The 26,897-nt window shown below is 34.3% G+C and overlaps 1 protein-coding gene across 10 annotated transcripts in view; it reads left to right on the top strand.

Annotated features, from left to right (window-relative positions):
- tai (basic helix-loop-helix family member taiman) overlaps nt 1-26,897 on the top strand; it is a 503,475-nt gene that overhangs the window by 462,254 nt on the left and 14,324 nt on the right. For 9 of the 10 annotated variants that reach the window (XM_074170929.1, XM_074170926.1, XM_074170931.1 and 6 more), the window contains 6 exons: nt 16,985-17,242; nt 18,346-18,554; nt 18,614-19,025; nt 21,438-22,082; nt 24,016-24,193; nt 26,406-26,597. In XM_074170929.1, the coding sequence (XP_074027030.1) occupies nt 16,985-17,242; nt 18,346-18,554; nt 18,614-19,025; nt 21,438-22,082; nt 24,016-24,193; nt 26,406-26,597 (1,894 nt within the window). The remainder of the gene's footprint in view (nt 1-16,984; nt 17,243-18,345; nt 18,555-18,613; nt 19,026-21,437; nt 22,083-24,015; nt 24,194-26,405; nt 26,598-26,897) is intronic. The other variant, XM_023164763.2, reaches the window with a different exon arrangement.

The following is a 26,897-nucleotide window of genomic DNA, read 5'->3' on the forward strand; positions in this document are numbered from 1 at the left end:
TTGTCGACGAAGTCATCAGGCCGTAGGTGCCACTGGGTCCTGAAATTCTTAGTCCAGCCGCTTCCTTGGCTAACGAGTCGGCAATGCGATCACCTTCTCTCCTGTCGTGCCCTTTAACCCACCTCAGGATAATGTTATTATCTACCGAGGCTTTGACTGAGTCTTGGTGGCACTCTAGTACTAGCCCTGAGGTAACACGTTGTCTGTTCAAGACTAATAGACCTTGTCTGATATCAGTGCAGATTGTTATGTTTTTGCCAGAAATTCCTCTTCTGGTTATTTCTTTTGTGGCGATTGAGGTACCAGCCAGTTCTGTTTGAACCACGCTGGTATTTTTTTCCATTCTCCACTTAATCCTTAGGCTTAGTGATCTGGAGTACTCTTCACATCCTGAGCCTTCTTTGGTTTTTGAGCCGTCTGTATATATGCGTATTGCATTTGTAGCATCTGTGTTCTGTTTTATTTGTGTTTTGTAGGATTTATTAAACACAAACCTGGTTTCAATTGCAACTGGTTGCCTGCAGCAGAGGATGCGCTTGATGGAGTATATTTTCTGATTAATTAGTTTTTTCATGACTAAAATATAACCATATGATGATTATTATTTTCGGAAATGTCTGAAAATATTCCGATCTCACAGACAAACAGTTATGATATCAATTCAGTAAGGCATATGAATTATAATAGTAAATTGAATCTAAGTAATTGTGAATCCTCAAAGTAACTCTTAGCCAAAAATGTGGTGGAGATGTGAATGGATGGTTTGCATCGCTCTGGTCGGCCATCGACATCCCCAACTGAACAGCACGAAAGTAAAGGAAATGGTGACTGAAAATCGTCGTTCAGGTCTGAAAAAGATGACCGCTGAAATTTCGACATCTCACGAATCAGGTCGTATCATTTTGAACGATGTTTTAGGTATGAAACGCGTTGTCGCGCGACTAGTGCCAAAATACCTGAATTTTCTGTTAAAACTCATTGGAGTTGAAGTCGCTGAAGACATGTTAGAATCAATTCCGACCCCACATTCGTAAAACGCATTGTAACTAGTGATAAGGTATGGGTTCACGAATTTGATTTTCAAACCAGTCAACAAGCTTCGGAGTTAGTTAAGTTGGGTCTAGTGAGTGGGTCTATTCGACACCCCACCGCAACCCGCAAGGGTTTATTGTGGCACACATATTCACATTCGACCAAATAAACCCAGCTTCTTATCGAAGCCGTTTAGTGTGTATGGTGAATGGTCTTTCAGGTCATATAGTAAGAGTACGGCTCTGCCGAACTCTAAAAATCTGATTCGGTCCCCAGCGGGGCAGGGACAAAGTATATGTTCTGCTGTTTCTTCATTTTCCAAACAGAGGTGACACACACTGTCTTCCGACACTCCAAGTCTATGCATATGATGATTCAAATTATAGTGCCTGTAAGAAGGCCTGTTAGACATCGTAGTTCTTCCCTACTGTAGTCCAACAGCGTGTTGGTGTTCAATCTTTGTTTAGCAAAGCCTGAAGTGATGCCAATAACAGGTTCTGGTCCGATGAAGCTGCTTGCAGCGTCCTCTTTTGCAAAAGCTTCGGAGTGGTGCCTTTCAACTGAGCTGAAACCGAAAAAAACTCGTTGAAGTCGATCAAAAGTGAAGGTGGTGTTAATAGTTCTTACGAATACCGCGGTGTTGTGTACTAAGCATTCTTTCCAGAAGGTGAAGACAGTAAATAAAGAATATTATCCGAGCATTATGAGGATAATATTGGTGTGTGGATAGAAAACTAATTTCGAGCCAAAAACTCAGCACCCGTTTTCAGTTGAAACGTGTCATTAAAGAGAATTCGCAGCGAGTACTGAAGTCGATTAAAAAAATTGGGTTAGAAAAATGTATTGATGATTGGGTTGTTCATTGGCGTGGGTGTATAATATCGTAAGGGGCCTACTTTAAAGGCGATATAATAAATTTGGATAAATAAACATATTTTGCGTTTCATGGACCAAGTTCCAGTACTTTTTTGATATAGTAGTATCATGGTTACGGTACTGAAAAAATTAACATAGTGCAATCGCACCGATATTCAACTGAATATATCGATGTGATTATACGAGAATCAAACAAATCAATCAATATATTTCTATAATCTATCGCCGTTTAGAGAAAACCACTTCATGTTCGTTCTACTCGATTAATTTCGAGCGAATTGCGCGGCGTGATACATGATAATAATGAAAATAACAGTAGCATATCTATTAATAACATAATAAGTTACAGGCGATATATTCTGCCATAGAGAATAAACAGTGCCGTCAACATTGTTAATTGTCTCATTTAACTGTATTAGATGTTATAAAGATGTTATAAACTACTCAAAATGAATATAGAGACACATCCTTAAAATCCAATAAGTAAAAAAATATGTATTATTTCATGATAAAAACTTCTGGTGTGTACTCCATAACAATTCTTATCATGTTCCATTCAGTTGTTGTTTACTTTTTTACTTCTTCTTGTACTTTTAGCTACAAAATCATTAATATGAAAAATTCTGTATTTAGTTTCACTTTACTTTAGTTCGTGATAGGTATTAAATTTTAAAATTTAAACAATGAATGTTGATGCATTGGGTAGAAGGAGGATACGTAGGGTGTACCTCAAACGAATTGCTAGAGCAGTAGCATTGATCGAAGTAGGGTATTCAAGGCGTCGTGTAGCCCAAATGCTTAATGTGAGTCATTCTGCGGTTTCCAGAGCTTGGAATCGCTACCAAATTTACGGCATAATAAAAAGAGCCCCATATCCCAATCGACGAAGGACAACAACCCACAGAGAAGATCGTTTGTTACGACTATGGGCAATTAGGGGTCGCTCCGAAGCTACGGGAACGCGAATTTCGAACCAAACGATACGAAACCGACTTCACGAAGTACAACTCCATGCAAGACGACCTGCTAGAGCCCCTAGATTAACTCCAGCTCATCGAGGAAATCGTAGAAACTTTTGTCAAGAGCATCGTAATTGGAATTTAGAACAGTGGACCAATGTAATGTTTACAGATGAAAAAAAATGTTATTCAACAATGATGGAAGTGTTCGGGTATGGAGACGTCCCGGTGAACGCTATTTGGATGACTGTGTGCAAGAAATTGTTCCATTTGGAGGTGGACCGATAATGGTATGGGCTGGTATAACTTTGACAAGACACACGAACCTTGTGGTATTTCGGGAAGGGACTTTAACGGCTGCCCGTTACATAGAGGAGATATTGGAACTTCATGTCGTCCCATTTGCCCAAAATATGGGCGCTGGGTTCATTTTACAACAAGATAATGCCAGGCCACACGTAGCCAGGGTGGTGAGAAATTTCCTACAGGAGCACAATATCAATGTCATGAGATGGCCAGCTAGTAGTCCGGATTTAAATTCTATTGAACAGCTCTGGCATGAACTGAAAAGACGTTTGAAGGATCATCAACCCTTCCAGAATCTGAACCAAGTTGCAGATGCTCTTTTGACGATTTACAAGCAGTTACCACTACAAATAATTAGAAATTTGGTGGAATGCATGCCTTGTCGTTGTGCCGAACTTCTCTGAGCCAGGGGTGGACGTACTCACTATTAATGTACGTTTTTCTTAATTTTTTTCTGAAATAAATTTTATTTGTTTTTGACACTCATTTGTATTTATTTTTAATCGTATTACCAAACAGCATTTTGAAAACAATGTAAGTTAAATTTAATAAAGCCACCTATATACTATTTTATAAATATAAATGTTTGACAAAATAATACATATTTTTTAACTCATTGCATTTTAAGGACATGTCTCTATATTCATTTTGAGTAGTTTATATGGAATGGTCAAATCTATCTACATACGAAGTATGTTCAGAAAATAACGAGTTTTTGTCAATCTCATGGGTTTGTAAGGTCCGATTATCACTTTTTTTTTCATTATGTTAGTATACATGCTCCTGAATTATGGAAAAATGTTCAGCTGTATTTATTGTTTATTTTGTGTGTGGCAGCAGAAGAGATCGGCTATTTTCTTTTGTTAAAACAAATGGATCAAAATTTGTATCAAAATTTAGTGTTAACAAAGGCCTGTAGTGAGTCTGCTATAAAAAAAACAAGAGTTTACGACTGGTATAAGTGTTTCAAATATGGCCGTGAAGACGCGTTTCAGATAACAGAAACCTCGGGAGCCCTTTGAAGGAACTTTAAATTCTCCGTTGTACGCCGCTGCCTGCGTACTGGTGGTATTGGTTTCTATTTAAATTAATATTGGGTAAATTCAGCGTTCTCTCACAGCTTAGATGGATACCATATGGTGGTTAAATGCATCTTACGCCTCCCCGATTTTACCAGCACATGTTGATTTGTGAAAGACTTTTATGGCGTTTAATTCGACCGTTGACAATTTTTAAAAAATGCCACTTGCGGGGTTCCCTGCGACGAGCCCAACATTTGGGTGGTCATTAAATTTTATTGGGTGTAATAAAGTCATTTCGTAAGTAATAATTATATTTCAAAAGGTAGAAAATCACCGTAGGGAGTAAAAGTATGTCGAGTCTTTTCATTTCTAGTAATAAATATTTATTCAAGTTATGGATTATTCGAAATGTGCGTGCGTCGTTTTCTTTTCAAGTTTTTCGTGTTTTATTGGTTTGAGTGCATCATTTGAACCTTCTCGGTACAAATTATTATTTTTATATATGTTCTCAGAGTAAATTTATTGTTGCAACAGTTGTAAATAATTTATTGTAGTCGAAAATTAACAGCCCTTGTTTGGGCCCATAGTGAACGCTTTATTTTTGATAATTCAATATGCATCAATGACGTCATTCTCTCCATATAGGTTATGGAAATAATGCTTTGCAAATTGAATTGTTTTTCTTTAAAATTTCAAATTGCTTTCAATTTCTTTCAAATTTTTCCGAAGCATCTTTTTAACACTTTCGACAGTTTTCAGTGCATCAGTGTCGGATTAAAATTAAATTTTGAAAAATGGGAAATATGTTTTTGGTTTACAAGAAACACCGATAGTAGAAAAATTCAACAGTTTATCTTCCGGAATGAGCATGATACGAATGCACTCTGCTTTCAATAAGAAATATTTACCAATTTTGTTCAGTACTTTTTTTATGGTGATTATTTTTCCCAATGCCAATGCTTTCGTTAATAATTATTAATAATAGGTTTTTATCGATTTTTTATCCACTTAAGTCATTTGCACACCTTTTAGCCGATTACACTTGGTGCACTTTTGGGATATAATCATAGAAAATTTAGAATTAAGTTTAAAAAATTTCGTATAATCAGCAGTTTTCCGGAATTTCATTTTGAACTTTTAACACAAAATATGCGTTGACAGATAAGGAATTATTAAATGCTTCTTATGAACTAAACGTAAAGGTTTGAATGTATACATGGTATACATTCAAACCTTGTACAGAAACAAAAATTTTCGGAATTTTTGAAAGGTGAATATATATTTTTAGGAGGATGTAGTATCTGCCTGCAAACTCGGTGGTGACTGATCATATCATTTTTCTTTTTTAGATATTTTTGATTGCAGAATGGCTTTAATATCAGAATTTTTGACTTTTGAGATGATCCAAAGAATCAATGAGTATGTCCGGACTGTTATTGTGGATATTTACTCATTATCATTCTGTATGTTTATTTTGTGTTCATTTGTTTTGAAAAGAATATTTGTCAGTTGAAAATTGAAAAATAGTAAAAAACGTCAATAAAGTTCCTTCTTAACTAAAATTGGATTTATTGGCTTGAGTTGATCAATTCTTCTGCAAGAATAACAGTTATCAATATCTAGCATTGCCTCAGTCATTGAATAAAAGTTTTTTGTAAGTTCCCCATTTTTTATTCAGTATGTCTCAAGACATCCATAACTCGGTTGTTGGAAATAAGATTCCGGACAACTTTTAAGAGTTTTCCAGAGTTGGTCAAGTAAACATATTAGCTTTGCAATAACGAAAATGGGGATAAAACGACCCATTTTCTACTAAAAAATATATCAGAAGTCAAGGTGCATCAAAATAGATTCCATATTCAGATTGAGAATCCTCAAAAACTTCTGTACGAAATATAATCGAAATATCTACCCAGAATTTATTGCGCATAAAGTGGAATATTCTTCATATTCCAAATCGCTTTTTTTGTTCAAAAAGTTTTTTTTTCTGGCTCACGTGGTACTTTTTTAATTATCTCTGATTTCCAAATATCGACAGTGAGGACCACCATCGGAGAGGCCATCAGAGTGAGGAGGGTGAGAAGTCAAAACGGCAGATTGACATTTAAACAGCTATTTGACTGCCTTAGAGATGGATATTTGATTTTGGCTTGTTTCATGAATTTTAACTTCGTTTTGCGAGGTATTGACATATAGGTCAGTCGGTAGCCAAGCGGTTCGGCGTGGGTGCTTTGTTCACTCACTCGAATTGACTGCCGTGTTGGTCGGTGGTTCAAGCCCTAGTCTGAACGATCGATCTGCACTTGCTACCGTCCAACCCGTGTTAGGAATCACACGTTAAAAGGTAAGACCTCGTTAATCCTTAGCTCGCACAAGTTTCGACTTCTGAGGGTTGTCGTTCGTAGGGGTGCGACAGCTGATTAACGAAAAAACAGATTTTAAACAGACAGACAGATAAATTAGTTGTTGATAACATGCTCCCTAATTACTTAGGACGTCTTTGATTCGTAAATAACTTCGATCACTTTCCAAATGATGAACATTTCTTTACAAAATGTGCCACTGAAATACACAAAAAAAATTTTTAAAACAAAAATGAGGGATGAACTTTTTTGAAAAATTTTCATCTTAGGAGTTAAGTATCTGAATTCTCATATGTGAAAAAATGTGAAATCCATTTTCATTTATATTGATGACCTTTCATATAATTTTTTCAGATTTTTTTCAAAGACAAAACACAAGCACTACAGGAAAATCCTTAAGGCGCTCTTAGAGCGGTGCTCTTGCGAAAGTAGCGATTCGCATTTGATTTGAATCGCTGGAGATTAAATTCTTTTGGATAAACGTTCTCAGGAAGTTCATAATACATAAACGCATTTTTCCAAATTAAAGAGTTCTTAAACAGTGAAGTTCGAAGTGTACTGAGTTGAACCCCAAAACGATGAGCAGCCAAAGTATGTCGCGTATTTTTGATATGTACCGCTCTTGGTGCAATCAAATATGCTAAGGCACTTGAACACTTCGCGTGAAAGTATTCATAGAAGAGAGACAAATCGCCAACCTTTCTACGATGTTTCAGACAACCAAGGTTGTGGTAAATGAAGTTCGCGTCTCCAATCAGGCGGATGGCTCTTTTCTGGATGTAATTCAGCAGCTTCAGGGTATGCATACATGGGAAAAATACTCCAAAGAAAGTCTGATCTGACCTTTATAAAGCATCAACAGTTGCTGAGGTGTGTACAGTTTTCTGGTTCGGAACAGTGTTCAAAGTTTCCGAGAAGTAGCCCTTGCAATTCCAGCGACATGATTGTGCCAAGACATATTGGTGTCCATTTGAACCCCCAACAGAATTATCGCAGCATTATTATTATATCCGGTTCGGAGACATTTATTTCTTTTGGAAAAAACCGATGCCGATAGCCCCTTTAAACCTCGTAAACAGTACGCCAATGCGAAACCAATATTTGTATTGCCCAAATTTTAGTATCTCGCCGTGTTTATGAACTATTCATCAACATAGGACACACTGTACATTATTAGCGAAGTGATGCACAAAAAATGATTTTTCTCAAAAATTACTCTTCCCAAGAAGTACTTCTTTTCAATTTGTAATATAAATATTTTTTTGTTTCATTGGAAGAAATAATATACCTAATGGACAAAGTCAAGTCAGATCACATGATCAATAATAAACATATTAATTTTTTAATCTTTTGAGGATGCAGACGACAATTACATGGCAACTTATGATGATGGTGAAAGTTTGGTGATGATGTACATACATGCTAAGAAAAATAAGCGTCATTGATAATGATAAGACATGTTTCCAGCGATACTGCATGCTCCATGATAACATCCGAAATAATTTTATTTATTCAATTTTCCTATCAGTTGGACATTGTTATGAAACATTATATGTTCCCTGCGTTTGTTCGAGATTGGATGTAAGATAATTTCAGTGAAGACTTCAACAGACATTATCTACATTTTGTATGCCCTGTTGTCTTTCTGTAAATAGCTTTTACGAAATAGAATACCTTTATCTGAAGAAGGGCCTCTCTACCTGCGCATCCCTTGTTGATCCCCAACATAATTGCAGTAATGGTATTTTCCTATTATGCTCGGAGACTAACTACTTTCAGTTTCTACAAGGAAAAAAATTATTGGAGCTTGCCACGTTGCCAAGTTTGAAGTTGGCAAGGTATGATTCATGGTTACATGACGATATTTGAAAAAAAAATTATAAGGTGAATTTAGATACTGAAACTTGTCATGAGAACTGTAATTCTGTCGGCTGAGAGACAATTCTGTACATCATACATAATAATAATAATAAATTGACTCTTTTTTTTCAACGGCATTCACTATTCACTATTTTACCATTATATTCGTCATAGTTCATATTAAAGAGAAACAGTTTACATATTACAATAACTAATGAAAATCAAAGCATGAAATCCCTGTTGTTTCAATGAATTGAAATGAGAAATGAGCTATCTTAAACGTGAGCTAAAGCAGCATTAAATTCATTGTTACAACTCTGGGTTCTTCAATAAGTGGTACCCCTAATATATTATTGCCTTTGTTGAAGGCCTCATAAATACAACTTGAAACGTAGTGTAGTCATCTCCTGATGACGTCAACTTGATTGGTTAAAACTCGTTGAGAAGAGATTTGCAGTTTTGGTGTAGGAGCTGTGTTGATCTAAGACTCATTTATATCTTAGATGATCTCCGCAATTAGCCAAAACTTTTACAGCAATTAGTCTTAATCAACAAGTTCAAACACATGAAAAATAGAGATAAAGGTCCTAAAAATATGAGCGATAGCTCATTCGATTCGGAATCACTTCTAGAAAAATGTTTTTGAAGGATTTTGGTGCGGGTAAAAAATTGCAATTTTTATTAACAAAATAAGATTTAAAAAAATGTTATTTAGTTTTTCGTTAATAACTCAAAAAAATATTAATATCTAAGCAATTTTCAAAAATTATATTATAATAATTCTTAACACTTGAATGAATCGAGTCCCGTAGAAAAAAAAATTTATCACCATTTTTCAAAAAGTTATTCAACTGTTAACTAACAAATTTTTTCCCAATTCCCAATTTCCCAATTTCCCAATTCCCACACGATCTTGCGATAAAAGTTCATAAAAATTTATTAACTTGCTAATTATGATTTTTTATAACTATTGCAAAATGAAATATCTAAAAATTGTTGATAAAAATTTTTCTTTCAATTGATATTTAGCTATGTCTATTTTCACATTAAACAATGGCAGTTATTAAGGATAAGAATTTTTTAAGTAATTTGTTTATTAAATTGTTTTAAACAAATAGAGAAACTCAATATTTTTGCATTTTTTTTTTGCTATTTTGTTGTCTAGGTTCAGTTAAACCTCACTCAACTTATAATTCATAAAAGGTAGAATAAAAAATGTGTGTGAAATGAAAAATTTTAATAGGAGGACATAACAACGATTCAGATTCCATGTTGGAATTATTCATTAATTGTACCACAACTTCTTTTCTGCTTATTAAGAGGCGAAACAAGAGCTCTGCTCTTATCGCCAAACCACTTTGTTCATATATTTTGTATTAATTGTACTCTAATCGGTATACGTTGTGAATAAAGTTATTATTTTTTTTTTTCGCCGTAGTGTGCGCTGGTCAGACCCTATCCCCCGAAGCCCCGATACATTCGGGAGGGCGCACCAACATTATCAACCAATGACCACTCCCCACACCGTGGGGTAAGTGATCATTGGGTCCAAGAATCATGTGCCCTGAGCAAGCGATTCATTTCGAAATATTGTAATATTTTCAATTAGAACTTGTGGCTATTAGAGTATCTTGTACTCACTTTTGTTATGAGTGTAATACCAAATTATAAAATAGCAAGTAGTTTCCAGTAGTTGCTCCCTTCTTATTTGATTGTCTAACAAGACCTAAGAATTGCCTTTTGGGAAATCAGGCGATATTCAAAAAAATGGAAAAGTTTTCTTATATTTCAATCTCAGAAGTTTTTCTAAAGAAATGAACTTTAAACGTTCAAGCCAGTCTCGAATATACCTATTCAGTAGGTTGAATGGACTAACGCCTATCAGAAAACAACTACTCCCCTGGTTAATACCACGAAAGTCGTTGGATTATATCCGACAGGCGTCAGTGCAGGAATCTTCCCAGAAAATTTCCTGCATATGCAATTGGCACATTTCGGATATGCAGTTGGTTAGTACCTCGTCCACTAGATGGAGTGACATTTTGTTGTTCGCTCCAACTTAGGAAGAGGAACGAAATACTCTGAAAGAATTCCAATTTTCAATTATGGAATATCATTGACTTTAGGTCGATGATGGCCACTATCTTGCACTGATGAGTGGCTAATGAGCCCGAAACCGGTCTGCAAGTGTGCCCGATCCAAAATTGAAGGTCGACTCTTTCAGTTGTATTGCCAATTGCATATGCAGGAAATTTTCTGTGAAGATTCATGCACTGACGCCTGTCGGATATAATCCAACGCCCTTCGTGGTATTAGCCAGGGGAGTAGTTGTTTTCTGACAGGCGTCAGTCCATTCAACCTACTGTGTAGGTATATCGAGACTGGCTTGAACGTTTAAAGTTCATTTCTTTAGATTTGTTTACTGCCAGTCTTCAAGCATAGCCCACTGACTAATAAGTCAGGAGTTTTTGTAAATCTGTTAAATAGTCTGGCAATAGTTCTTGAAACATTCTGTATAAAACGACTAACATAGAACAATTTGCATAGAACGATTGTGTTGAAATAAAATTATTTTATATGAAAAAGTGATTTTTCCAGTTTTCATAATTTATCAGACATTTCTATACTATCAAAAACCGATGGTTAAGTAATAACTGTTTATGCAGTGAATTGAATCAGGTTCACCGTCAAACCTTATTTATAATATTTGAACCAAGCCCAAAACTTGAACCATACTTGAACTGCGATTGTACAACTGAGCCCGAGAAAGGACAAAGAATACCATAGAAACTTCGTTTATCAATCGCGGTGAATTTATTCTGACTATGTTTCGGTACGATAACGTTAGAAAGACATAATACACGAGCGAACGTAATAATAATAATAATATAATTGAGCAGTGGTATTGAAATATATTATTTTAATTTCCAACTTTTGAGTAATTAAGTATGCGTTTTATTGAAGGACCCACAGAACATATAGTGGAAATAACCTTAAATGATATCCATTCCGAAGACTACTAGAGTTGATGCAGAAAGAGACGACCTGAATAACGTTTACCAAATTACTAAAAAATGTGAATGACAGGTCATTGATGACCAAAATAATGGTGAGGATCGTTTACATTACAAATTCCGATATGATAGACAAATTCAGACAGACGTGGCGGAGGAATTATGTTTTATAATATGTTGAAATATGTTTTTCCGTTAACCAGCTGTATGTATACTCTGTCCAACCAAGCAACATGCATAGTGCACGTGATCTCCCAGGCAAGGCTGCTTGAACAGAGTCGCACTAAGGAACGACCGATTTTTTTTTAAATATTCGGCTGGGCATAAGAACATTTTTAGGTGGAGTGTAGATACACATATTGGCAGTTTCTTCAGCCGTAGCAGTACTTGATATTTTAAAAATTTTTAACTTTAAAATACCGTATGACACACCTAGGCCTTATAAGGTAACTAACCATAATTAAATAGACTGGCCGATACTTGATGAAAATCCATATTGAAACTCAATAATACTAAACCACGACACGTGTTTCGCTATACAATAGCTTTCTCGAGCTACCAGAGGTAAAATAATAAGTACCTTCTTCATTAGAAAGTAGGTAATATGTTAGAGTATAAAATAGTTGTAATTTAGAAGTAACTTATTATTTTATACTTGAGAAAGCTATTGTATAGCGAAACACGTGTCGCGGTTTTTGTAAAACCTCTTATAGTGAAAATCATACAATAAACGGTATTAATGAGTCGTAACTGACCACTCTGACACTGTAACAATGATCTCCGCCAGCCGATTGCAGTTAAATCTGATTGGTCAGCGTAAGGAGGCTTGTTTATTTCACCCAATAAATGCAAATGTGCGTGGTGATCGTGCTTTGATTGCGCATCTATCATTATTTGGCTTGCTTTTTTGATGGATGGACATAGTTTAGTGATGTACATTGATTTTTGTTGTGAATTCGGCTCCATTTTCGAAAACAATTATGCATCGTTATTTCGTTCATTCGTTATTTATGTTCATCATCAATCAATTAATGAAAAATTAATAATTTACACATATAATCTGCATTCCAATAGTAATATTTTGGCAACAAATATTTCTAGACAGAATCACACCCACTGTGCCGTGCTAACTTTCGTTCACCAATATGTTAAATTCAAAACTGTCAACTTTATAAACAATTCGTTCGTGGAAATACACTTTGAATGCTGTGTTGTATTTTCACAATGATCGACGTCTCAGTGAGTCCATAGAAACATTTGTTGAAATTCTTTCAATCGCACTGGATTTTTGTTAGCAACGTGTGATTTTCTGTTTTGACCTCAATAATAATCATTATTAGATATTATCTAAAATTATAACTCGAATGTTAACAGTATCGAAACAATCAGAATTTTCAGAAATCCAAGTGGTAGAGTTAGTATATTCATAATGGACTAGATCAATTATTTTTTGATGATGGTGCTAACTTGGTTAGCGGAAACGCGCGTTGGGAGTCAGCATTTTTATTCGGATGAGGATAAAGTGTTCTCGATAGATACCACTTTCCTACGAATTTCCACAACTATCATATAAAAACTTTTATGTGTTGTTCTGTGTTTTGTATTTGAACATTTTTTCTGTATTTTTTTATTTTTATTACACTCATACTCGTCAAAATATTAGAAAAGAGAAACAAACTTCAAAAATCTAAATGAACCACAAATTTCAAACATGATGTCTCACCTTTATGTATGTATTCAATTTATTTTGAAATACTCTCTTCGGAACCATTGCAAGGGTAGCTACCCCGCCACTGTAGTGGCTGGAAATAAAATTTCTGGAAATGTGGCAACACTTCGCTTTGGCCATCCCTCCCACCGCCTTTACCTTTTCAAATACAAATTTTATCAGATATTATTTACACTACTCCGTCAGATGTCAGTTCTGAGTTCCTCTTCAAGGAGATAACGCGTTCGGTTGTACTGACTTGGGTAATAACTTGAACTTGTGGGATTTTTTCCGCGTTGTAACTAATAGTGAATCAGTCAGATTTTTTTCGAGTTATCAGAGTGGTTTAGTGAATTTATCAGGCCTCTCTAGTGCTAACTATGGTAATATTTTCTTAAAATAGTTTACGTCCTACACTTTTGAATCGAGATGACGGCGGAAACAAAAGAAAAAGTTTGTGAGATGAGTTTTAGTGAGAAAGTCGTTAAGGAAAACTGGACTTTCGGAAAATTGATTTACGTTTTGGTAAAGATTCTTCCAAATTTCAGCAAGTCAAAATTGTTGTTTTAATTCTTGCATGCAGTGGAACTTCTAACATGGGTTTTAGATTTATATTTAAATGTCACCTTATATTATCAGAAAATTAATTTCAGGTGATTTCGAAATGGTTTGATAACTCTGAATAATATCGAAAAGACTGAGTAGTTAATCTCAGTTCCTTTTTGTAGCACAGCTTTCATCGTTATACAGTTGGGGGGTGTAGCATTCTTCGGAACGGAAGTGACGAGAAGTTTAGAAGATGGGGAGAGAGGCACCCTCTCACCCAATAAGACTCTTGTAAACCTAGTTGGGTATGTTTCAATTTGAACAATGATGCCCAAAAAATGGTTTATAAAATACAGTGGATACGGTATCAACGAAGAACGAAATGACGCTTTGAAAAACACAAAGTACAATAAATAGTTATACGTTCAATTCATAATTGCTGTAAAAGTAGAGGAAAAAAGAAAAAATTGTTTGTCATTTTCAGAACTTATATTCTTGGAAACATAATATGTCAAATCACAGTTGGTAAGTAAGCGACGTTGTCAAATTGATTTGCAGTCAAATTGAAAGTATGATTCGAATATTAAGCCTTATGTTTTGGTAATGGCTAGTTCATAAACAAAATTTTTACTTTTCATTTTACTTCTTCCTTCTACTTCTACTTTATGAAGAAAAAGTAACGCAAGTTCAGTTATGATAAATTATTGGTGTTTTCATTCACAATTTGAATGGTATATAATATTTTTTCAAAAGAGGAATTGTATTCAACAATAAAAAGTAGAAATTTTATGTAAAAGTTAGTATTTGCTTTGTTGTCGTCCAATACAGGCGAGGAACACAATTATATTTTCAACTAAATCTTCGAAGTAAAAGTTCTATCCTAGAAAATTTTTGTCAGAGTAGGGAAAAAATAAAAATATGATGTGTACTCTTTATGATTTTGTAAATGTGTCAAAATAAATGTCAGTGTTAGGTATACACCATTTAAGAGAACAAATCAATATGTAAAATAATAATATATTGTGTCAGAAGGTCAATATGGCTAATCAATATGTTAATTCAAAATCACAATTGAATATTCTTTGGTGTGAATTCATTTCTCGGGATAATTTTTTAAACAAAATTCACTTCTGTATATTTCCGCCATTGAATATTTCTTGGATTACTATCGTTTGACTGAACTGGATTTGATAGTTCTCTACTTACCTCTGGAAAATCAACAGTTTTTTCTTATTTGCATGAATAATTTGTGGCATAATTCACAATTTTTTTTATGAATTCAGGTTTATGGAAATCGTATAAAATGTTAATGGGAAACTCACAAACATGTTTGTTTTTGTTCATGGTTTTATCTGTCCTGTGGTTTTCAAATAATATTATCTCTAGTATTATCTATGAAATATTAACATTTCTGTTCTGGTTTGGTTCATTTTGTGATAAGTTTCGAGAAGGCTTTATTTTATTTTCAGTATCGAATATAAATTGAATTGGAAAATAGCATGCATTTCAATCAAAATTGAATATTTCAATATAAATATAATTCCACTTGGAATTATATTTTTATTGGACTTCCCTTTTGAAAAACTGACTTCTAAAAAGTACTCTGAAATAATAAAGAAACCTCGTACTGCTGAAATTAATTTAATATTTATTGTATATACATTTCACCACCAAAATTTCTCTTATATTTTGCTGAATAACTGTTGAGAACTTGTCATAAATGACAAATAATTGTCATGCCTCCCTTTTTTTATAATGTGCTCTGCTAAAATCATACAGCCATTCTACTATGATTCTTTATGAAATTTAAATGTTAAATATTTCTCTGGGAATTATTGAATTTTCCATTCCATAACTTGTAAGAATATTTCGTACCATTGGCAACACCGCAAAACGTATATTTCATTTCTTCATCAATTTTTTCAAAAGACTGAAAAAGGCCTAATTCATTTATATTTTATCTCTGTTGATAAAATCGATCTTAAGAAAAAAAATCACCTAGCAATATATTTCTATATTACTGTTGGATATTCTTTTGCGATGAGCAACTTAATTGTCTTTTCTCTTTCAAAAATTATGAATAAAAAACAGCAATATTTAAATTCAATGTTAGCTTTTTTGTTTACGTTTTTCAATAAATACTTTAATGAAAACGTCAAATGAAATACGTCTTGCCGTGTTGCCACAATGGGCAAAACACTAGGTATGACACAAAAATGCAATTATTACGATTTACGACAATTGCACAAATGTTGATTATAGAAATTTAAACACTTGAGTTTAATTAAGATTTTTGCTAGGATAAACTTGCCAAGTGACTTAACCGTGACATTTACTTCATGACAATTTGTCACAAACTGAAAAAGTATATTTCAATTATTTTACTGGAATTGGCCTCATAAATTTTATAGAGGTATTATATTCGAATCTAAATTTGGTTGTAAATTATACGAACAAGTTCTGCCCAGGAGTGGATCCTTGAGGCACACCACAAGTTACATTTTGAAGAAAAGAAATTTTTTGTGAACTACATCAATAATTTTTTTTTAACCTAATGATTCACTCTTTAAAATATTCGTTTTAACGTTAGTAATAGTATTATTTTTATTGGGTATTTTTTATTTTTGAGATCTCATTTAATGTAGAATTGTAAGTAAAACTGAATTCAAAGAAAACACGAAACATTTAACATGGATTCACATTAACAGTAACTTATTGATTGACGCAGTTTAGGAAGAAACATTCAAAATCCATTAGTACTATCTTATTGTTCAAAATACGCCAACCATCATGGATTTATTTCGAGGAATACTGAGTGAAATGTATATTACTACTGGGTTGCTTGTTTTCTACCACAAATTACCTATCAATGTTTAATGGTGTTGAAACCCCAAAAAAGATTGTTCTACGAAAAAGTAAAAAAAAATTAGGCTGGCCTTCTACTGTTCAGGGTGTCCCAAAACTCTCCTGAAGAAAAGCTAATCAGATAATGTCATTAGCCCCATTGTTCACATATTAAGACCATTTATTATTCTTTTTCTGTCCTCTTCAAGTTCTTGAGAATCCCAAACGTTATGTTACTGCTTTACTCCTTAAAAATAATGAACCAAGTGAATTAAAGTTGATCATTATAGTATGATATATTAATCTCTTCATCATCTACTACTGCTATGTTTTACCCAATATATTCTATTATATAGGGTCTTTGTAATTCTGTTTAATAACTGATATATTTGTATAATATTTATGTATATTAGGATATCTATTTCAAATAAATCCCTTTCTATTTTTTTTATAGCTCCTCAACGATAAAAACGATGAAGACGATGATGTCGAATCCAGGGCAGGAGTGAAAAAGAAGAGCGAATTGCTTCAGCAGCTCTTGAAACCTGAAAGGGACAGCGAGGAAGACAAGAAGGCCGATCTTCGCTGTCACGACGATTCGCTGATGAGAAGCCTCGGTTTTCCGTCTTCGCCTAATGGTGATGGAAGCAGAAAAAGGCCCAATGACGACAGAGACGACGGCCCTAACAAAAGAACTTCAGATGGACAACAGGTAACACTGTTTTTACGTAATATAAAGAAATGTTTTGTGTTCTGTGTCTCCATTTCCTATTATATGGCATAGAGCAAGAAATTTCAATTTATGCTGGGGCGTCAATGTGCTTTTTCGTGCTGGAACGCCAATGTGATATTTTGTACCCTTAATATGAATAACTGTACTGGGATGTATAGAAATCGCAAAGCATTTGTAGTTGAAGTTCAAAGTTACGTTTTTAGTAAAATATTAAAGCTCTCAAGTAAATCTTCATTTCGTTCTGGAAACTTCTCTGCACCGGTAAACATAACTTTCGGGACTTATTATGACTAAATTATATATCTATATTTGAATAATTAGTATCATAAGTTGTTGGATCAAAGTTTGCATTTGGATGTATTCTGTGCCATCCTGGTTACAGTGTACATATCACAGCATTAGAGAGTCTGAAGATGCAAATTCTAAAGACAGTCTCAAATGGGATGGAGTTTTATGCTTTCGAATTAATTGTCCATGTTTGTCAGCGCATATAAACTTGCATTTACCAGTATTGCTACATTTCACCTCCCCCACTTTCTTACTAACGTGATTCACTATGAGACTGTACAGATTGTTGATATTTTTCGTTGGCATGAGAAGAGTTGTTCTCAATTCTGAATCTCATATCCACCCATAGTATGGAGCTGTTTAGGAGCTTTTTTCTGATTAAGTTTTTTATAGCTCATACACAATATCAATATGTGTTTGTATTATTCATATTGTTCCTGTTTTTGTTTTTTTTTTTTTAGTTTTTATCTGTTGTTCCCTACCAGATTCGTATTTCAAATCTTGTTTTCTCATTCTGTAGTCAACTTTGTTGAATTTAAGTTATTGAACTTTTTTAATATGGTCGTTATCTAGTTTCCAATAAACTCCCAATTTACAAACAATATTGATGCAACAGTTGCAATGTGAATTTTATTTTTGAAGAAGGAAAGTAAAAAAATTTGTACATTGAAAAAATTGACTGTGATACTTTTTGTACAGGTTTCTAATTTCTGTAACCTAATATAGTCCACTATAAATGAAAATGTTCATATCAACACACTGAAATTATAATCTCCTAATTGAAATTTTTGAAGGTTACATCATCCCTCCGGGAACGTAATAAGATGTTGGCTTCTTTGTTGGCCAAGAAGCCATCGAATCATCAACCGATTCCGCCAATACCTGAAAGTATACTGACAGCAACCCCACATGAAAAACTTCCTAGAGTAACAGACCCCAATAAGTCGATACAAATGATAATGAACCAGCCTAATGCTACAAACTCAAGAGCGACTGTAAATAGGTAAGTACCGATCATATTCTACCAAGTGAAATATATTTCAAATTATTCCTTTCGCCTAGATTACCTGGTCGTCCCACTCATACAAACTACCTCAGCTCTGTTCTCTCCTCGGCAAACAGCATTCAACGAACCGAGATGCGACAAATGAACCAAATCAACTCCAGTTGCTATACTTCTGCCAGTTCTAGTACCGAGAACAACAACTTGGGCTGGGATAACAACAATGTACACACCTCCGCCGATCCATTGCTATCCGAACTTTTGGATCAAGTCATTGATTTTGTACCAGAAGATATTATGCATTTATTGGATGGTGCGGGAAATCAGCCTCCTCTGAATTATCATCCTATGAATGAAGCAGTTGCCATCAATAATATTCAGAAGTCCTTGATGCTATGCGAGAGTGCCGTGAAAAGCCCTTTGTCGCCCATTTCAATGCCTGCAACTCCACCTGCGTATTCAGCGGCAAACGTGAGTATATCTTTGTATAGAATTTGTATCAGATTTTTGCCAACAGAATTATGAAATTTCTAGCTAAAGTGAACATAACAAATAGAAAACAAAATACATCAAATCAAAAGTCAAAGTAGGTCCAATTAAAAAATGCCTTCGTAAATTATTGAGCTTTGCATAATTTGATATGGGATTTTAATATTAGGTTCGTTCCAACCGGCGTCAGAAACAGTTTCTGACAGTCAGGATTCTGCGCAGTAATGTGATTGCGTTCCAACGTGAGTTTCCAACCATTAGTAAACTATCAGTTTTCTGTTCCATCCAAGATTCAAACCTGTTCGAAATCTATCAGAATGGTTTGAGGATTATCTTCTAACCATCAATCTGAAGCATGCGTATTCCGTATTACTGTTTCTGTTTTATGTTCATGCTACTTACAAACAACATAACCTGCAAAAATTGTTATAAAATAAATTATGTATTTGCTGGCGCAGGAAAAATTGGGAATCCTTTAAGTGAACCTATAATATGAACATCTTTAGTTAAACAAATTAATTATTGCGGTGACCTCCCAGTTCCATGTTGATAAAAAAATAGAATAGAGATATAAAATACTGCAACCTTCTTTTACTTTCCAGAAATACACTTGATTAGATTTATTTTTAAAGAATTGAAGGGGTCATATTTTTATGAGTGACATTCGTTGTGGAATGTTTGAAATAAAAACTGAGTAGAGAAAAGTATCTTCTGTATAATTCAGTGTTCATATAGAAGTATTTGTTTCGAAAGAATTTTTTTTTCTTTCGTGTAATTCAATGTTTATATGAAAGTAGCTGTTTCAGGAGGACATTCTTTCAGTTTGTGTCTGAAAGTTACTTCTTTGCATGATCTACACATCCATGTATAGAGTTACTTATTTTCAAATTGATTACTTCCTTCCTTTCTTTGGAAGATTCCCTCATCCCCTTTTTTGTATTGAGATGGAGTGGTAGAAAGCCAAAAACTTTCTTTCCCAAATTATTTTTAAAGGTTATGTTGAAATTCCATGCCAAACTTCAGTTGAAGTATCAGCTGTTCCAATCAGAAATTTCAAATTAATCAGAAACCAATATTTACCAGGCATGCGCGTTGACGATTTATAAACAGTTGGAAATCTGTTTGTGACTCAAGGTTGGAACGAACCTATTTTGTATCTTGGGGTTCAGAAGTTTTTTTTCTTGTTATTTAAAAGGATTTGAATTATTTGTAACATACAATCATCGTTCACAGAATAATATTTACATGATTTCTGTTGTAATACACAATCATCTGAGATTTTATTAAATTTTCATTCTCGAGAGAACATTGTTACTTTTATCAGTCACATTTTCTGGAAGAGCTACTGACTACTGCTTTGCAAATCTTGATCCTAATTATCGATATCTTACTCTCTGAAGTGCAGATTATTTATTAATGTTTTCACTCTTCATCAAAAATCAATCTCTGTTAATTTTCAAATGAATCTGTTTCTGTCAGATTTCTGCAAAATTATACAATCTAAAGTATGATGGTTGTAGATAATTCAAAATGATAGTAATGAATTGAACCTTATTTCAAATTAGTTGTAATTGAATATTTCAATCACGTTTTGAAAAAATAGAACCGCAATTTTTTCAAATCAAATTTTTTATTGAATAGCATCAAATAAGGATAATGTTCTGAATGTTTTTCTGACATGTAGTTTGAGAAAAAGAGACCTGTACCATTACGAGATGATGTTGAATATTCATCAGTATGACATTCCTCTCTTGTGTAGCAACAGTTACCTAACTTTTCTGTAAAGTTGTACCACCATTCCGTTAATTTTGAGCTAGTATTCAAAATAATTCAAATACAAAATGCTTGTCTCAAGATGAAACAGTTTGACACACGATGGAGAAACTTTCTTAAACAGAAATGGAAAATAATATGCATTCAAGTATCAATTGGTTGTGAGAACACTGAGCAGTTGAAAAACCTACAATATGTGTTTCACTTCACAATAGCTTCCTCAGGCATATTCCTTCATCAGTATGAACACACTGATAGTGACGAACTCACCTGAAGAAGCTGAAGGGAATATCTCACAATAAAGAGTTATTTACATTCCTTATGATGGATTTTTGTCAAGTATCGGATTGAACAGTAATAATCAGAATGAAAAATAGACACAATCCTTTTTTTAAATTTTGGTCAAGAAATTATGAACCAATTTGATCGTTCATAGTGTTTTCTCATCCAATGAGAATTTTTGTGAGATCAATAATGGGGCTCTGGCTGATTAACATGCCCAGTATTGATCAGTTTTTCTCATGCTACTGCTTAAAAAGAATTTGCTCTGTGTCAGAAATACAATTCCTCTAATAAATATATTGTCCATAATTATTATTACAAGACAAATTTAATTTCCAGTTACCAAATCAAAATAATTCGTCTCTGGCGTTTCCCCCTCCACCAAATTATCCTCAGGCCAAGTTTCAACGTGCACAGATGCGATCAGGAACAGTACAGCAGCAGCAGTTCGCCGGACACATCAACAACCAGATGTTGTTGAGAAAACAGCAGCTGCTTCAGCAGCAGCAGCAACAACAAGAACAAAAGCGCCGATTGTTGCATCAGCAGAAACAGCAACAGCTGTTGATTCCGTCCAACGCTGCAGCGAACGAGATCAATACCATGCAGAACATTGACAGTCTTTTGAACAACACAGTCGCCCCGAATGTGTCTTTGCAGCGATCTTCTAGCGTTTCTGAGCCCCAGTTGTCTCCAAGCTTCGGGGGTCAGTTGAATCAGCAGACTCCGCGGGTGGGAAGTCAACAACCCTACTCGCCTCACTCACAGTTGACGACTTCACCTTTGAGCCAGCAGAATTTCCCACAGAGCACAGTTGGGAGTTTTCAGAATCAGAGTGCTAGACTGTCTCCCCAGTCTCAGTTCACTTCTCAGCTGTCTCCCAGGCAGACGTACCCACAAGGAAGCAACCAAACCGCCAACTGGCAGCAGACCCAAGCTAGATTGAGCGTTCAACAGAATCCAATGCTCAGTGCACAGCTCACCGTAAGTAAATTTCTCTATGTAACATTTTTATGATGGCATATCTCTCAGTTGCAATTAGAGTTTCTCGACCCTCTTTGGAACCTTCTAAGTTTGAATGAATTGCACCAAATTTCAACTTTTTTGATAACATCGAATTGAATTTTTTGAATGGAAGGAAATGGACAGTTAGCAATAGCATGGACATCCCCTGTAAGCAAAATACCATTTATGGGATTTATGGAAGTCTTAAACCATGAATATCAATGATAAATTAGGCTCTCGAAGGGCTCTGACATCAAAAAGTGAACAAAGTTGATTTATCAATATTGTTGCATTTTTCATAAGTTGAAGTTTGAACAGTTTTGTTTCATTTTCCAAATGACACAGTTTTTTGCTGGTTCAACCATAATATTTATTCTGAATACAGGAGTGGTATGCCCCTGCTATATCATTTGTCATCTTCTGGGCTTAGAAGTTTCAATACTCTAGATCAGGGGTCTCCAAACTTTGAAGCCTTCGGGCCATAATGATTTTTTCAGTTTGTTCCAAGGGCCAGTTTCTGCCCTTGCTTAAACTTAGATACTTAAGTTGAGTTTTCTTTGTCATCATTTCTGTCGTTAAGTTTTACCTTAATAATATAATAAAACCGAGTAATTATCATTCTGTGTTTTCTTCTTCAACTTATCACAGCAATAGTAACAACAATTAGGTAATCATTTATTTTCCAAATGACACAGTTTTTTGCTGGTTCAACCATAATATTTATTCTGAATACAGGAGTGGTATGCCCCTGCTATATCATTTGTCATCTTCTGGGCTTAGAAGTTTCAATACTCTAGATCAGGGGTCTCCAAACTTTGAAGCCTTCGGGCCATAATGATTTTTTCAGTTTGTTCCAAGGGCCAGTTTCTGCCCTTGCTTAAACTTAGATACTTAAGTTGAGTTTTCTTTGTCATCATTTCTGTCGTTAAGTTTTACCTTAATAATATAATAAAACCGAATAATTATCATTCTGTGTTTTCTTCTTCAACTTATCACAGCAATAGTAACAACAATTAGGTAATCATTTATTTTCCAAATGACACAGTTTTTTGCTGGTTCAACCATAATATTTATTCTGAATACAGGAGTGGTATGCCCCTGCTATATCATTTGTCATCTTCTGGGCTTAGAAGTTTCAATACTCTAGATCAGGGGTCTCCAAACTTTGAAGCCTTCGGGCCATAATGATTTTTTCAGTTTGTTCCAAGGGCCAGTTTCTGCCCTTGCTTAAACTTAGATACTTAAGTTGAGTTTTCTTTGTCATCATTTCTGTCGTTAAGTTTTACCTTAATAATATAATAAAACCGAGTAATTATCATTCTGTGTTTTCTTCTTCAACTTATCACAGCAATAGTAACAACAATTAGGTAATCATTGGCTGTCGCAGGCCAGATTGATGACAGTAAATCATTGGCTGTCGCGGGCCGGATTGACGACACTGGCGGGCCGGATTTGGCCCGCGGGCCGTTGTTTGGAGACCCCTGCTCTAGAAGATCTCGATAAATTTGTCTCGTAAATACTGGCCAGGCAGGCCAGAGATTTTTAAATCAAATAATGTAAAGTGGGACTTCGATTAGAATATTTGCAGCATTCTTATACAAAATATAGCATTACTAAACATATGTTTTATGAGTAGAAATATTCCCTAACCCCCTAAGTTGAAGTTGATGGATTAATTTGAAACAATATTTACAAATCCACAGTAAAAAATTATTATCCAATGTCACTCCAAGAAAAAAATTCAGACATGACTAATGCATTCATCATTGTGTTACTCAAAATGATTTAGTTTTTAAATCCATCTAAATCTAGCTTAATATTTTGAAGCCTCTTGAATAAGCAATCAAATGTATAGTATTTTTTTTTATCTGAATTCTAACAAATGATTCTAAGAATGATGAAACATTTTCAGAGGCCACCACAGCAACAGCAACGATCCCTCAACAGTCCCGGATCTGTACCAACAAGACACTCGCCTTATCCTAGCGACCAGTTCCCTCCGCCCAGTTCTCCGAATTCTGCCTTCAATAGTCAGTACCTGAGACTTCAGCGCGCTAATAGCGTGCCTACTGCCACTACACAACTGCCAGGTATGCATATCGTTCATTGAAATATCAGTAGGACAGTTTTTACATTGAATGATACTTCACATATAGTTGAGACATTCTAGAAATCTTTCGTATTCACTAGAATCTAGAACTGATATCGTTTGTTGAGACTTAAGAACTCTTTGATTTCGTTCTAGAAGTATAAAAATAACTACTTCTTGGGTTGTGTAAGAATTGCATCATTCAGTAGTACTATTTTTAAAGTTTTCGTCATACCATATTTAAACGACAATGAATAAAAATTGTTTTTTCATCATCTAATTTCGATTACATCTTTTCGAAATCTGCTCAGTAGAGAAACAAGTGTGAAAGGAATTTATTTCAGATAGAGTCGTTCCTCGTTGTATTTGAAAGGATCGGCTGATGATTATATTTCTTTAGAGTTTTCTTGTTGATATTTTATGTCTGGAAGGCCTAGGAATTTTTTTTCTCTTGAAGAATGGATAATCAATGCCCCTGATGGACTTTTATTCCTTACCCTTGATAGTGCTTGGTGTACATGTAAAAAAAATAAGACCTCCGGGTGGCAGTATATTTATGCTTTCATGTGAGTAAGCCCTTATGAAAAGGCCTTTTACTTTTTTCGAGTTTTTGGCTAGTAGTCTTAGAGATTTGTTATGTGTTCATAATTCGAAAATATATTTCACTGCAGGTTTCAGTTCTTTCTAAGTTTTTTTTTAATGATTTAGAAGCATTTCCTTATCCTCTTAAACTACTAATACAGAACTATCCAGAATTAGATTACAAAATTATCTATTCACATGATTAGACCTTCTTTACCAAGTATGTCTTGCTTTTCAATTGATTTAATGTATTGTAGATAATTCCTTTCATAATTTATTGACAATATATGTTAATTGAATTTACTGAATTCTGCAATTTTCATACTACCCTTTTCTTTTTATATTAGTAACTAAATCGCTATGGATGAATCAATCTGAAGAGTTACTAATAGAAAAAATCTATTACTCTTTACCAGACATGTTAGCATGGTTTGAGTTAGTTATCCATGCATTTGTAGGAATATTATAAATTAGAACTTGCAATGGTTACAATGCACGGTAGAATTGCCAGGTAGTTATTTTCCTCAATTAAATATCCATTTGTAGACGTTTGATTGAGAAATATAACTTTGGGTGAGTCTTTTAGAGTATTGATTTTTTTTAAATTGTGTGAGAATTTTCGCTGGCCTTAACAAAAATCAGGAGATGTTGGAAATGTTCCTCTCAAATTTGAGTAGTTTCACTTCGTTCATCTATCATAATAGACTATTTAGAAAAAAATCACAATGAAAACGGATTGGTCCCTACAACAAGGCCTACAAAATCATTATTTTCAAATCCGAGGGGATTTCTGTTCTTATAAAAAAAGATAAATGTCATTAATTTTTATATTTTCTTAAGATAGATAGTTTTGAGAAACTTTTACATTTCTAAAATAATGATATTATACACAGTTACTTTAATCTTTCTCATTTTTCAATAGCCTTTTGAAATTGGGGATTGATAAGCCGAAGCTATTTTTATGTGTTATACTTTTAATAAAATTGTATACTGAAATTTCTCTTTTTAATGTTTTACCTTCAATTCACATTTAGGATTTTTTAAAGAAAATTAGATATCCTATGAATATGTTGAAGTCCATATACAAATTTTTTTCAACAAAATGTAACTAGAAGACAACTGGAAAAAATTTAAAAATGTCTTGACTTTTTTTAAGTGATGTTTGGTTGGGCATTAGGTCATAAACAAAAGCTGACTTAATTCTCGTCAATGTGACTGCAGATGAAAAGTGGCCGAAATGTAGTCTGAGATGAAGTCATTCAACGTTCATTTTTTTTTCATTTCATTCATAAATATTATACTCAGATATCTCAATGGTAATATTACCATATGGAATTTAAATTTATAGTTCAGTAGTTCAATTGATTAGGATAAAATTGAATGTATTAACCAATAAAATAGCTAGACATTATTTGAAATACATCATACAACTATTGTTAGGAAATGGACAACTCTTGTAAATTCCATAAAGAATAACAAAGCCTGCGGGCCAAGTTTGCTGTTATTCAACACCATTCAGCACCAAATAATGATAATTTGGCTTCAATGATGTTATCGAGAGGAACATGAATATTTTATGATCCACCCTGTAGGAGAATCATCATGAATTGAGAGGGTGGCGTGTGTTACAGGTGGGCTGGGCTCTCCCCGGTCGTACACAGGCAGGGAACACCATCCCCACCCTTATTCCTCTATCCAACCCCATCATACCGTACCCCAAATGATGTACCAACAAGACTCCCAGTACTGTTATGATCAGACGGGTTTATCGTTAGCCTACAATGGCGCAGACAGGGGCAGAGCTGCCCCTCATCTTCAGCCTGGTAAGTTGTCGTCCGTTGGCAAGCTAGGGGCACTATCAATACATCCACCGTAAATCTTCAGAATCTGTTTTTATTCGATTTTGTATGTGATACCTTCTCAATGTTTTGCTAACTTGATATCTTGAATAAGTGAAAATGATGATAATAATGAATGATTTTATTGCAGTAATAATAGTATGAAGAATCGTCATAGTATTGACGCAGTTGTTGAAAAAGACATAGTTTTCATCTCTCGTATGGGTAAAGTAGCGCTCATCCAAAGAAGAAAAAAATTCATAAACAAAAACAGACAGAAATAGG

This window comes from Leptinotarsa decemlineata, unplaced genomic scaffold (assembly GCF_025532065.1).
Source record: "Leptinotarsa decemlineata unplaced genomic scaffold, Ldec_3_MD MMD2_tig00000008_RagTag_RagTag, whole genome shotgun sequence".
In the NCBI taxonomy this organism is placed as follows: Eukaryota; Metazoa; Arthropoda; class Insecta; order Coleoptera; family Chrysomelidae; genus Leptinotarsa; species Leptinotarsa decemlineata.